Source organism: Lissotriton vulgaris, chromosome 4_1 (assembly GCF_964263255.1).
Source record: "Lissotriton vulgaris chromosome 4_1, aLisVul1.2, whole genome shotgun sequence".
Classification (NCBI taxonomy): Eukaryota; Metazoa; Chordata; class Amphibia; order Caudata; family Salamandridae; genus Lissotriton; species Lissotriton vulgaris.
In genome coordinates, this window is record NC_141691.1 from 228,613,409 (window position 1) to 228,626,627 (window position 13,219).

The 13,219-nt window shown below is 43.4% G+C and overlaps 1 protein-coding gene across 4 annotated transcripts in view; it reads left to right on the forward strand.

Annotated features, from left to right (window-relative positions):
• Positions 1 to 13,219, forward strand: part of KIAA1210 (KIAA1210 ortholog) — a 540,680-nt gene that overhangs the window by 382,545 nt on the left and 144,916 nt on the right. For all 4 annotated transcript variants that reach the window (XM_086918565.1, XM_086918567.1, XM_086918568.1 and 1 more), the window contains exon 5: positions 9,074 to 9,232. In XM_086918565.1, the coding sequence (XP_086774691.1) occupies positions 9,074 to 9,232 (159 nt within the window). The remainder of the gene's footprint in view (positions 1 to 9,073; positions 9,233 to 13,219) is intronic.

Genomic DNA, 13,219 nt, shown 5'->3' on the forward strand with positions numbered 1-13,219 from the left:
ACTGCCTGGAACTTACAGCTACCCCTCCACATATACCACCCAGACAGCGTCCAATGTCCACAGAACATCTTACGCTGCTCAAAAAAGAGGTTCTCTCATTGCTTCAAAAGGACGCAATAGAGATAGTTCCATTACAACATCAAGGGACAGGGGTTTACTCACTGTATTTCTTAATACCCAAGAAAGACGGGACACTAAGACCAATTCTCGACCTCAGGTCCCTCAATCTGTATATACACAGATAATTTTCACATGATAACTTTACAACAAGTGCTCCCATTGTTGCAACAAAGCGATTTCCTTACTACACTAGATCTTAAGGACGCCTACTTCCACACTCCCATACATCCTTCACACAGAAAGTATCTAAGGTTTGTACTAGAAGGACAACACTATCAATTCAAAGTACTTCCATTTGGGGTCACAACTGCACCAAGAGTGTTTACAAAGTGCCTAGCAGTAGTAGCAGCACATCTCAGAAGACAACACATCCATGTCTTCCCATATCTAGACAACGTGCTCATAAAAGCCAAGTCATCAATCAGTGTGTCCAACACACATCTCAGACAATTCAAACATTGCACAACTTGGGGTTTACAATCAACTACACCAAGTCACATCTCCAGCCCTCTCATGTACATCAATATCTAGGGGCTACAATAAACACTTCTACAGCTCTGGCTTATCCCAGTCCAGCCAGGATAAAGAGCATTCAAGCCTTAGTCACAAGGTTTCAAGACCAACACTCTCTCCCAGCCAGAGTGTTCATGCAACTAATAGGCATGATGGCATCTTGCATTTTTATTGTACCATATGCAAGACTGCAAATGTGCCCATTGCAAGAATGTCTAGCACATCAGTGGAACCAGGCTCAAGGACAACTTACATGACCTGGTGTTGGTGGATAGCCGCACACATCGCTCTCTGCAATGGTGGAACACCAAAAATTTGTCCAGAGGGCGGCAGTTCCTCAAACCTGTTCCACAGATAGTACTTACAACAGACGCATCTCTGACAGGATGGGGAGCCCATCTCCTACTCCATACAACTATGGGAAGATGGACCACTCAACAAAAAGTGCTCCACATCAATCACTTAGAGCTGCTAGCAATATTCCTAGCACTAAAGTCCTTCCAAGTACATGTACAGAACAAAAGTGTTCTGATCCGGACGGACAACATGACCGCTATGTACTACATCCAAAAACAAGGAGGCACACATTCTCTGCAACTGTCCCAGCTTGCCCAGAACATTTGGAGATGGGCCATTCCACAAAAAATATATCTACTAGCAGAACACCTTCCAGGAGTTCACAATCAGATTGCAGATCTTTTAAGTCGACAGACACAACAGATTCACGAATTGTAACTACATCCGCAAGTTCTTCCACCATTCTTTCACAAATGGGGTCATCCAGACATAGATCTGTTCACCACACATAAAAACGCAAAATGCCAAACCTTTGCCACCAGGTATCCACACCCACTGTCCAAAAGCAATGCGATATGGATAAACTGGTTAGGCAGATTTGCGTACGCTTTTCCGCCACTCCCAGTAATACCACTAGTAGTGCGCAAACTACGACAACAGTCTCTCAAAATGATCTTAGTAGCTCCCACAAGGGCAAGCCAACCGTGGTTCACAACGCTGCTAGAACTATCTCTAGTTCCACACCAAAGACTGTGTCTGACCCCATCCATGCTAACGCAGAACCATGGAGACATCAGACGTCCAGATCCAACTCTACTGAATCTGGCGATCTGGCTCCTGAAGTCTTAGAGTTTGGTTACCTTAACCTGCCACCAGGCTGTATGAATATCATTAAAGAAGCCAGGAGACCTACTACTAGAGCTTGCTATGCTGCAAAATGGAAAAGATTTGCCATTTACTGCACCAACAATCAAATTGATCCCCTGGATGCTTCCATCCAGAATATCATCTGCTATCTTCTACACTTACAAAGATGTGATGTAGCATATTCATCTAAACGTTTACATCTTGCAGCAATTGCTGCGCACTTACAAAATAGACATCTGTCCTTATTTAGAGTGCCTTCAGTTAAAGCATTTATGCAAGGATTAAAAATAATAATGCCTCCTAGGTTACCACCCTCTCCAGTGTGGAGCCTAAACATTGTTCTTACCAGGCTCATGGGACCCCCTTTTGAACCTTTATACAAATGTGGATTGCAATTCCTCACACGGAAAACAGCTTTCCTTGTTGCTATTACCTTTCTTAGGAGACTGAGTGAGATTCAAGCTTTCACTATACAAGAACCATTTTTACAATTACACCGTAACAAAGTGGTCCTAAGAACAAATCCCAAATTCCTTCCTAAAGTCATTACTCCATTTCTTTCAGTAGAGTTGCCATTGTTTTTTCAAAACCCAGACTCTGTAGCAGAAAGAGCTCTACACACCCTAGACGTGAAAAGAGCCCTTCTATATTACATTGACAGGACTAAATCCTTTCGCAAAACAATTGTTTGTAGCTTTCTCTCCACCACATAAAGGCAACACCATCTCTAAAGCTGGAATTTCAAGGAGGATTGTGAAATGTATACAAATATGCTATCAAAAAGCAAAACACACATTAACAATTCCTTCTAGAGTGCACTCCACACGCAAACTAGGAGCCTCTATGGCTTTCTTAGGGAACATTCCCCTAAAAGACATCTGCAAGGCAGCAACATGGTCTACAACGCATACCTTTGCTAAACACTAGTGTGTTGATGTGCAAGCCAAGCAGCAAGCTGCCGTAGGCCAAGCTGTCCTCAAAACTATTTTTCAAACTACTGCAACAGATACAGGTGACCACAGCTAGGGGAGACACTGCTGTATAATCGATGCTCAGTGTGAGATCTGCAGCTCATATGCCTCGAATGGAAAATGCTACTTACCAGTATGCATCTGTTCTTGACATGTAGAGCTGCAGTTTCCCACACGCCCACCCGCCTCCCCGGGACCTGTATCTGTTCCAGTTCTATCTTACTTAGTTATACACGCATGGTCATCCTTTTTTCTTTCTACTAACTCCATCATTTCCCATCATGGCGAAAAACAATCTAAGGATGGAGTCGATGCCCATGCGCACTATCGTCCAAGCGAGGAGTCCCCTATCTCGTGACTGCAAAGACTTCTTCTAAGACAACAACAACATGCAATCATCCGAGCCCAACACCAGGTTGCGATCTAATGCTCAGTGTGAGAATCTACAGCTCTACATGCCAAGAACAGATGCATACTGGTAAATAGCATTTTCCTTACATATTCGGAGTGCAGAGGTGCTGTGTGGGGGGCGGGGGGGCATAAGGGTAACCCCCCTGCATTATTCACAATCTTTAGTCCAGATTATGAGGATTTAGTGCGAGGGGGGGGTGGGTGGCTGGGTGTTTGGGGCAATCTTTATATGGTTATTTATGTTTTTCCTATATCCAATTGATAAATGTCATTCATTATTGTGGTATGGTTTGATTGTGCAGAAGCTGTAACCTGACATTGATGTTAAATACAGTTGTTAATACATCCTTGACTGGAAAAAGAAATGTTGCTTCTGAGACTATGTTCTAACCACACACAGTGGGGGTAATGTGCGCAAAGAGACCTTTATAACCAATTGTGTAATCTGACTAATCCATACTTCACATTCTTATGGTATTCTTTGACCAACATCCTTGTACTCTCTACTAGAGCCATGGTAGATTCTGGTGTGCTCACCGGCAAATGCCATCCGATATTTGGAAAGCAGCTGCATGGGATACTCCACAAAATGTCCCAGGAACTACTCTTGAACACTATTGGAAACAATGCCACACCTTTTTAGGTCAGATATCTTGTAGAAACTGTATATATCGACATTGGTTGCTCAGTTTTGCCTTTCTCCACCTCCTTTATTTCTAATTTCTTCTTGATAGATCATTGGAGTTGATTGGCGTTTCCTATATAGTGATTAGTTACTCATATATCGGGGTTCTTTCTTTTGCCTACACCCTCATGGTCTTCCATTGAAGAAAAGTGTTATATAATTCAGCTTACTAATGCGATAACTGATCATGCGGAAAGAATGTATGTCAGCTGCTGCCTGCGCATATGTTGTATAAGTATCAAATGCTTCTAAATTTAACATGTATTAGAGCATCTTTCAGTTTTGTCTGTATAGTACAGGGTAGTGATCTGGATGTAATGAGAAATAATACTGTAAAGACGTAACAGAGTTACCATGTATCTAACTTTCTGTCGCAGAGCCTTCAGGTTCCTCCTGGGTAACGTTCATAACTTCACAGAACATCATTCCAGTAAACATATTCACATTATCACATGTACATATTGCCACTCTATTGTGGAACCAATCTTAGGCTGATGGACAATTTGTACATGTCTGGAGATACTGCATTTGGGATGCAAACACATAAAGCTTGAAGTATAGGGAGGGCTAATACCATTGGCCATTACCTCCACAGATCTAATGTCCTTATTATATTTGTTCTGTGCACTTACTTTCATGCATGTCTTAAGTCTGCTGTGTGATGGCAATTGTAATAACCAACACTTAATCTTCATCGATCGTTCCCTATCAAGTTTTTTCTCCTCATAAAGGCTTTACTGTAAAACAAAGCGATATTTTCACAGTCAGGGTGTTAACTCACTCTCTTGAAACAGTGTGGCATTCTGATAGTGGCGAGAGGACTACTGGAACTGTTAAATAGGCCCTGCGGAAGCAATTTTAGTTGTGAAACATGTGTTGGCCGATTTGTGCTTGGACAATAAATTTATTAAAACTATATTTTTTAATTTGCACCTCTCAATTCTTTCTGCATATGAAATAGATACTAATAAGTTTGTAACTTGAAACAATTAAATATTAACTTACTTGTGAAGTAAAGCTTGCTAATCTTTCTTTGACTTCGGCGGTGGTGCCTACGGCTTGGAAACACGTCAGTGTCATTCCCCTCTTTAAGAAACCGCCTCTCAGTGCTGCTCAGCCAAAAACTACCATCCTATCTCTATGCTACCTTTTCTATCTAAAGTAGTGGAGAAACATGTGAAGAACCTCCTCACAACTTTCTTAGAGCAGAAACAAATTTTAGATATCTTGCAGAATGATTTTGCCCCCCCCCAGCACCAAATCCGCTCTCCTCATGGTGATGGAGACTCTATGTAGTGCTGTAGATGAAGGTAGTTCATCTGCACTTATTCTTTTAGACTTGAGTGCCACCTTCAACATAGTATCTCATGAGTTGATTATATGGCGACTTTGGTAATTGGGGTTTGTGGTAAGGACTTCACTTGGTTAGCTTCCTTTTTAAGTGATCTGTCTTTTCAAGAGATCACCCCCCTTTTTCATCCTCATTAAGAGTCCAAAGGTCTTGGAACATTGAGTCCCCCAAGGGTGAGCGCTAAACCCCACTCTCCCTAATATTTATGATAGACAACAAGCAGATGTGGTGAAGTCCATTGATTTCAGATGCAGACGATACCAAAGTTTTTGCCTCTTTCAGCAGGTTTGACGAAGAGTATAGCCAACATTGAAAACTGTATGACAGTTGGTGGAGGTTGGATGCACGACTGCCGAGATCCTCCTGCTGGGGAAAAATACCCAGACTTGTGGAGATCATTGGTGACCAGGGGTGTTGGGGCCCCGCCAAAGCCTAAATCGTCTGTAAATAATCTTGGTGTGTGATTTGATAACCCCTTTTCCTTTTTTGACGCAAGTGCTTTGGCACCCAGAGAAGCCTCAAACCGAGTTGCAGATTTTTCTATCCACAAGTTCGGCAAATGATTGTACAGTCTCTAATCATTTCGTGACTGGACTACTGTAATATCCTCTATTTGGGTGCCAAAAGATCTGTTATAAACAGGCTACAGATTGTCCAGAATGCAACCGCAAGACATTTTTCTCTTCCTAAATTCTGTACCGTCTCTAGGCTTTTTCTGCAAACTTTACTATCTGCTACGCAATTCAAAGCATAGTGCATTGCCCGTATAATCATGAATGGACAAGCTGCTTTCATCTTAGCTGTTCTGATTCAACCATATGTGCCTACCAGAACTCTCTGCTTGGCCGATTCGAATTGGGCCTCTATATCACTTACTAATAGAGCGAAATTGGGAAGAAGGTCCTTCCGAGCATTGGCACCCGTGCTAAGGAATACTCTGCCTCCACTACAAAGGAAAACTCAGAGCCATTTTAGTTTCAGAACGCAGCTAAAGACTTGGCTATTTCAGTCTAGGTTTCCTTGTGCTTTTCTATGTCATGCTTCTCAGTATGACTTATGTTGTATTGTCGTGGCCAACGCTGGGAAGTCACATTCTGGGGCAGTGTGCTTTAGAAATCCCATTAACATAACAAGTAAAGTACTGAAATCCCTTATAGTATAGACTCCTTCAGTACTTACCTGTAATGTAACAGCTCATAAAGAAGAAAGTACTGGAATCTCACCATAAAAGCATACCAGTGTCACTAACACCGTGGTCAAGAGATGCCAAATTGTTAGAAATGGGGGTCTGTAGTTGGCAATGTTTCGCACCTTTGTCCAAGTAGGGACTCTAATTCCTAGTTTGGGTAACGGGGATACACTTCTAAAGTTACCCTTGCTCACCCACTTGGTAGCTTGGCACAAGCAGACAGGCTTATCTCAGATGCAGTGTGTAAAGCATTTGTGCACATACACAGTAACACAGATAAAACACTACAAATGAACACCAGAACTGTTTAGAAAAATACGTAAACTTTATTTAAACCGAACAAAACCAAAACAACAAAAATCCACAATACAGTAATCAAAAATGTTATCAAAATTTGACTTTTAAAAGGTAGAAACAGTTCTGTCCACAGCTAGCTATAGATGTGACACTTTCAACACAAAGTACCTTGGATGCGTCACAATCCTAAACAAAAATAGCCACAGGGAAGGTGATGCGTCAGTTCCTTATGCCCACGGAAGGTGATGCGTCGGTTCCTTACTTCAGGGGAGGTGGAGCGCCAGTTCCTTACTGCCACGCAGGGGAGGTGATGCGTTGGTTCGTTACTGAAGGGAAGGTGATGCATTAAATTCTTACTTCAGGGTAGGTGATGCGTCGGTTTCTTACTTTGTCCCCCTGTGTTCTTGTAGACTTGTCACCCCGGTGCGATGTGTCGGGATCAGGGATGCATTGGTTCTTAATGGGGCGGTGGCACCGGCGTTGCCTTGTTTTCTCCAGCTGCGGTCCCACAATGCGTTGGTTCTTGCAGCCGCACACCAGGGCAGCATCGGAATCGGTGCGGTGATCTCGGACTTCGGATATCGGTGCATGGCATTCAACGTGTGGAATTTCTCCAGTCGCGTTCAGGTGCTGCGTCGTTTTCTTCGGCGATGCGTCGGAAATGGGTGCATTTTGCTTTTAATAGTTGCCTCGCTTTTCCAGCTCCCAACCTCTTTGCAGGTCAGAACCCCCAGCATGGAAATTCAGGGGAGCTGGGGGTGAAGTATTTTTGTCCCTGAGACTTCGGAACAGGAGGCAAGCTCTACTTGAAGCCCTTGGAGATCTTCTTCAGGCGGAAGACACAGCACACAGCTAAGTCTTTACCCCCTCCTTGGCAGAAACAGCCACTGCAGGCAAACCCCAGACAGCACAAAGCTTTCCCAAGTTTTCTCCTTGGCATAGGTTCCTCATGAGTCCAGAAGTAATCTAAAGTTCAGGGGTATGGGCTCGACATTTATAGTCCGTTTCTCTTTGACCTCTGGTGTCAGAGAGACTATGTACTTAGTCCAAACCAGTTCTGTCCTCTCTGGTGCAGCTTCCCAGCAGGAGGTAGAGACAGGATTGTGTAAGACAGACCAGGCCATTCAGGTGAAAGGAAATCTCCTCCCACTTCTCTACATGCAGCCCAGGTCTATTAAGCCCAGCCCGTACTAATCCAGGAAAGGCAGGACACATCTCAACCCCACAGTGGCTGTCTTCAGTAAATGCACATCCCCAGCCCCTGTTACTCCAAAACCAGACAGTCAATTCACAAACCTGCAGAGGCACACAGGATGGCTAAGCAAGAAAACACCTATTTCTAAAAGTGGTATTTTCCAACACAGAATGTAAAAATCATCCTTACTAAAAGATGCCTCTTTATTTTCTGAGTTCAGGCATACTAAACGCCACCTTCCTATCTTGTCCCAATGGGAAGATATATTTATAAGATGTTATAAATAAACTCCTATTCTATTCTATAGGTCATACAGCCTTTCAAAAGTGAAAAACGAAATTCCCTGTAGTTCACTATCTAGACATGTTACACACATTAAAACATATCCTACCTTTCACAGACCATGCAGCCGGCCCACAGGGTTACATTGGGCCTACCTTAGTGGTGACTCACATGTAAGACACGGTTAGGGCCTGGCAAGTGGGTGCACTTGCCAGGGTGACGTGACAGTACCAAACTGTACACAGACACTGGAATGGGAGGCCTAAGAACCTTTTACAAGGCTGCTTGTGTGGGTGGCACAATCGGTGCTGCAGATCCACTAGCAGCATTTGATTTACAAGACTTGGGCACACACAGTGCATTTTACTAGGGACTTATTGGTAAATCAAATAAGCCAATTATGGAACCACGTATCCATAATAACAATTTACACAGAGAACATATGCACTTTAACACTGATCCGCAGTCCTAAAACCAACAAAAACAGGAGGTCAAAAGCAAAACGTCTAGGGATAAACCCGCTGAAAAAGGCAGGTCTAACACAAATGTTATACTTTCTCAATTTTTTATTGATTGAAAGGTATTTGCAATTGGATTTAAATTGCTTTTCATTGGGACTAGAGTCTACCATTTAATCCTCTCTGTTGTAAGAACTTGAATCACCAGTATTACTAAATAAAGAGTTGAACAGTCTTTAGACTTGTATAAAGCCTAGAAATGTCTTTAGGCTGAGATTTTGCTAGGCTTCATTGAAACCTTATTAAAAAGATGCATCATGAAATAATTGCCAATAATTGCCCTATGTATGACATTTAACTTGTATACTAAATGTTATTTGATGTACTGTTATATGTGGAATATATATTCACCATTATTGTCATTTTTTTCCATGCAGCTACAGTTACAGTCCAACATTAGAGTTGGGTCATCACCGCGAGTCATAACAAAAAAAAAAGGTGATGATGCTGGGGCAGTATCTGAAGATGATGGATTACCACAAAGTCCTCCAGAAATTTCTACTCTTCATGAAGTTCTAACATGTTCATCTAGCAAGGTAATCCAGTATTGTCATATAGTAAAATTAGGCATAGAATGTCCATGCTCAACTAATTTGCCCATAATGCTTTTTGAACCATTTACGCTCTGATTTGTATTTAATATATGAATGTGCACATAAAAAGGAAAGGGCACGACTATTTGCTAGTGATAAACTACTAGAAAATACTAGTGACCTAACATGCCTTCTCTTGTCCTTTGGTACCACTGCCACCAGGATTCTTCTTCTCCCTTCTGTGGCCTCACCCACGGACAGAAGGAGCTGCGCCATACCGTAGAGCTGCTTCCCACCACCTGTGCCAGCTGACTACACTGCCTCCTACTGTCTCCCTGACACCCACAATTAGGCCATAGCACGAGCAGGCTAGCTGATATGAAGCAGTCGATGTGCATGATGTTTTTATCTTGACAGGATACTGCCATTGTTTCGGCATCACTGAGTCTTCACTCCACTAGAGGCTCTTGATTGCTATAACTGGTACAGCACCAGCACTGAAGGCCTAGCTAAGGCGACACCATGGCTCACTGACGAGCCGGACTGGCAACCCGCAGCAGCCCTTTCAATTTTGTCGGACCAGCCCCCCACTACCCAGGGGGGAGGGGCAACTGTGAAGCACTGCTGCTTTTGTTATTGGGGACCAATATTGCAGCATTGCTGCAAAACCGGCCTGCAGTAACAAAACCAGCCCCCAACACTGCAAATCTGGCCCCCACCCTTCCAGCCTTCTGGGCAAATGCCCAATGCCCGCTATGGCCAGTCCGACCCTGCTCACTAAGGTGAAACAAAGGTTATGAAGCCCGACAATACTACATCGTTTATCATCATCAAGTGTGAATTAAATCCACTTAAATTTAGTATTAATAATCCTATTATTGATAGTGTTCTATGAACCGGTTATTTTTTCATATTATTGGTACAGTTCTCCCTCCTATTTCCACATCTTGTCCTGTTTTTCATGACACATTTTGGTATCTGTTGTCATCGTTTTACAAAAGGCAAATACAAATCCCACAATTCAAAGGAAAAAAATAGGAGAAGATAAAGTTCCATCTTATCTAGTAAAATGGATGCTTCTGAAGTAAAAAGACCCACTTAATATATGGAATAATGTACCATCATCTGCCCATTATAAAGTATATTGCAAGTCCTTGCAGAGTTCAGTAACCTTGTAAGGCATAGTATCTGTAACCTTCGGGGTCTGTAGATGCACGAAATTCCTCAGTGACTTGCACTATCTCTGTAATTTACAGTTGGAGTGTACATAATCATATATATTCATATCATGAATCAGTGTTTAACTACTTTAAAGATTTGCGTGACTTAATGGGAGTCCAACCTTTTATTTGTAACCAATGATAATACCCGATATTTTATAAGGTATAAAGTACCTGCTGCCGTACATTATAATGATATTGCAAGTCCCAGAGGAGTTGCATAACCATGTTGAGGGACGAGGCTGAAGGCTCCCTTCCTTTATAAGTTATGGAACTGAAGGTGATTTGCAGTATCCTTCTCATGTATGCAGGGGGTACTTTATCCCATATAATACATGGCCACACTATCACCTTTCTCACAAGCCACTCAAAATCTTGGTGCGTAGCTCTTTCATATGAAAGAGCGAGATTGTTTGAAAACATGAAGAACAAGAATAAAACCTCTGGTGCAAAATTAAACACATCACAAACCTGTTAGATATTTGTTGCAAACAGATATTGTAAACAGTTCAATACAAGTCTGTTTAAAAGAAAAAGCTGCAATGGGCCCTCGAGATGTAAACCTAACTCCTATCTCTACATCAAATCGGTTTCAGGCCCTGGAGGTAGCAGAAGCATGCGGAGAGGATCCCATGTTGGACTAGAGGAACCCATACAACCCACACAGTTAACGCCTGCCGTTAGTCATCCTTCTCAGGCAAGCTCAGAAACATTGGTGGACATACTTCTGGCCTTAAAGAGTAGATTTTCAATCTGAGCAGAATCAGGTCGCAATACAGGTTTCTTATGCTGTTCTAGCCCATAAACTTGAGGAAGGTTCGGTGAGAACCCAGGCTCTGGAGCAGGAAATCCCTATGATTAAACAAACTATGGGCAAAAGAATTGCAGAGGTAAGCCAGTTAACTCGCCAAAACAGGGACTGAAGAAGGATCTGGAACGTCTAGAAAATCACACTCTGAGGAATAATCTCAGACTTATTAATATCCCTGAGAATGCCGAAGGCTCGGGTATTAAGGCCTTTGTGATCTCTGTTACAAGATACAGCCTTAAAAAATCGGTCAGATATTGACCTCTCTTCTGAAATCCTGTGGGCGCATTGAGATCCATTTAAGAATAATCCTGGACGACAGAAGCCAAGGAGAATCTTAATTAATTTCCTTAAATATACTGCTATTCTGTCAGCCTTGAAAGAAGGATCTTTTTCAGCAGGCTCCTATTCTTTTTCGATAAGATCAGATGTCTGCCACACTACCGCACTAAGGCAGTGGGAGATGGAGAAAAGGATGGAGGAACTGAATAAGCTTGATGCTAAAGCCCAGTTAAAGTTTCCTGCTTCTCTCTGAACAGTGTGGAATAACCGTATGTATATACATCGCTCTGTGGAGGAAGCAGATATGTTGATTGAGGAAATCAGCCAGGGAGTTAGTAAGTTGAGAGGTGGGAGTATGGGGTGGAGGTGAGGCGGGAGGTGTGAAGAGAGGCTTGACGTACCAAGTTTTTTTTTTTAGCTGACTGTTAGACCTGACATCATTGGCTTGAGTCTCTCCTCCATTTTTTCTGTTTGCCTCCACTGTTTTACGATGTTTTGCTGGTTAATGCTTTGGGCACTGTGCCACTGCTGATCAGTGCCACGGTGCAAGTGCTCCCTATGTTAAATTACTGTATTGATTGAATTCCATGTTTGGCTTATTTGGTTTACTGTCAGCCGCTAGTCTAGTGCACCAGGAGTGCCAGGGCTTGTAAATACAAATGCTGCTCGTGGGCTTGCAGCACGTGTTGTGCCACCCACAAGAGCGGCCTCGTAAAAGAATGTCTACGGGTCTGCCATTGCCAGACCTACGTGCAGTCTGGTACTGTCACGCTGACTGCGCAAGTACAACTACTCGCCAGTCCCTAAACCTTCCCTTAACTTCATGTTAGTCACCCCTATGGTAGGCCCACGGGCAGGGTGCGTTGTAAGTATAAGGTAGGACAAGCCTGACCAAGTTGGCATGTCCTAATAGTGAATTAACGCCATATTCGTCTTTCACTATTGCGAGGTAACCTGCTCTCCATTAGTTAGAATGGGCCGCCCGGATTATTAATGCTATGATCCTAGCTGGCTCGGGGAGTATGGTGCAATGTCGAGTTTGGTATCCCTGAACTCGGGGTTTAATTACGCATCCGTTGGTGTGGATGGTTTTTGGACTCTGGGTTTGAAAATAGCACTTTTAGAAAGTGTCTATTTTCTTGTCTGACCATTTCTGGTTTCTGCTGGTCTTGCGTGTGTGTGACAGGAGCTGGGTGGCTCCAGAGGTCTGAGTGAGTCGGTGTGGGATGAGTGGGACATTTGCGTTGAGAGTAGGGGGAGAGTAGTTGCTGATAGCCTGCCCTGCCGGATACAATGCTGGCTCCACCTCCTGCCAAGCGGCTGATGGCTCCGTGCCTGCCATGGACGATCCTAGCCCCACCTCCTACCAGGAGGCCGATAGCTCTGCTCCTGCCAGTGACAATACTGGCTCCACCTCCTGCTGGGCGTCTGAGGACCCAGCCCTGCTCAGTGAATAGGCCAGGTGCCTCTGCCTGGCTCCACCCACAACAGACCCAGGATGTTGGGAAATCCCCCTGCATGGACAAAGGGATCAAAGCCAAAAAGGGGTATAAGAGAAGGACCCCTGAACCAAGACTTTAGATCACTTCTGACAAGGAACCCTGAAACCAAGGACAAGAAGCCTGCTGATCCAAGGACTTGCCTACCCCTTCTGCCAGTATGCTGTTTGCTGGGGGGAAT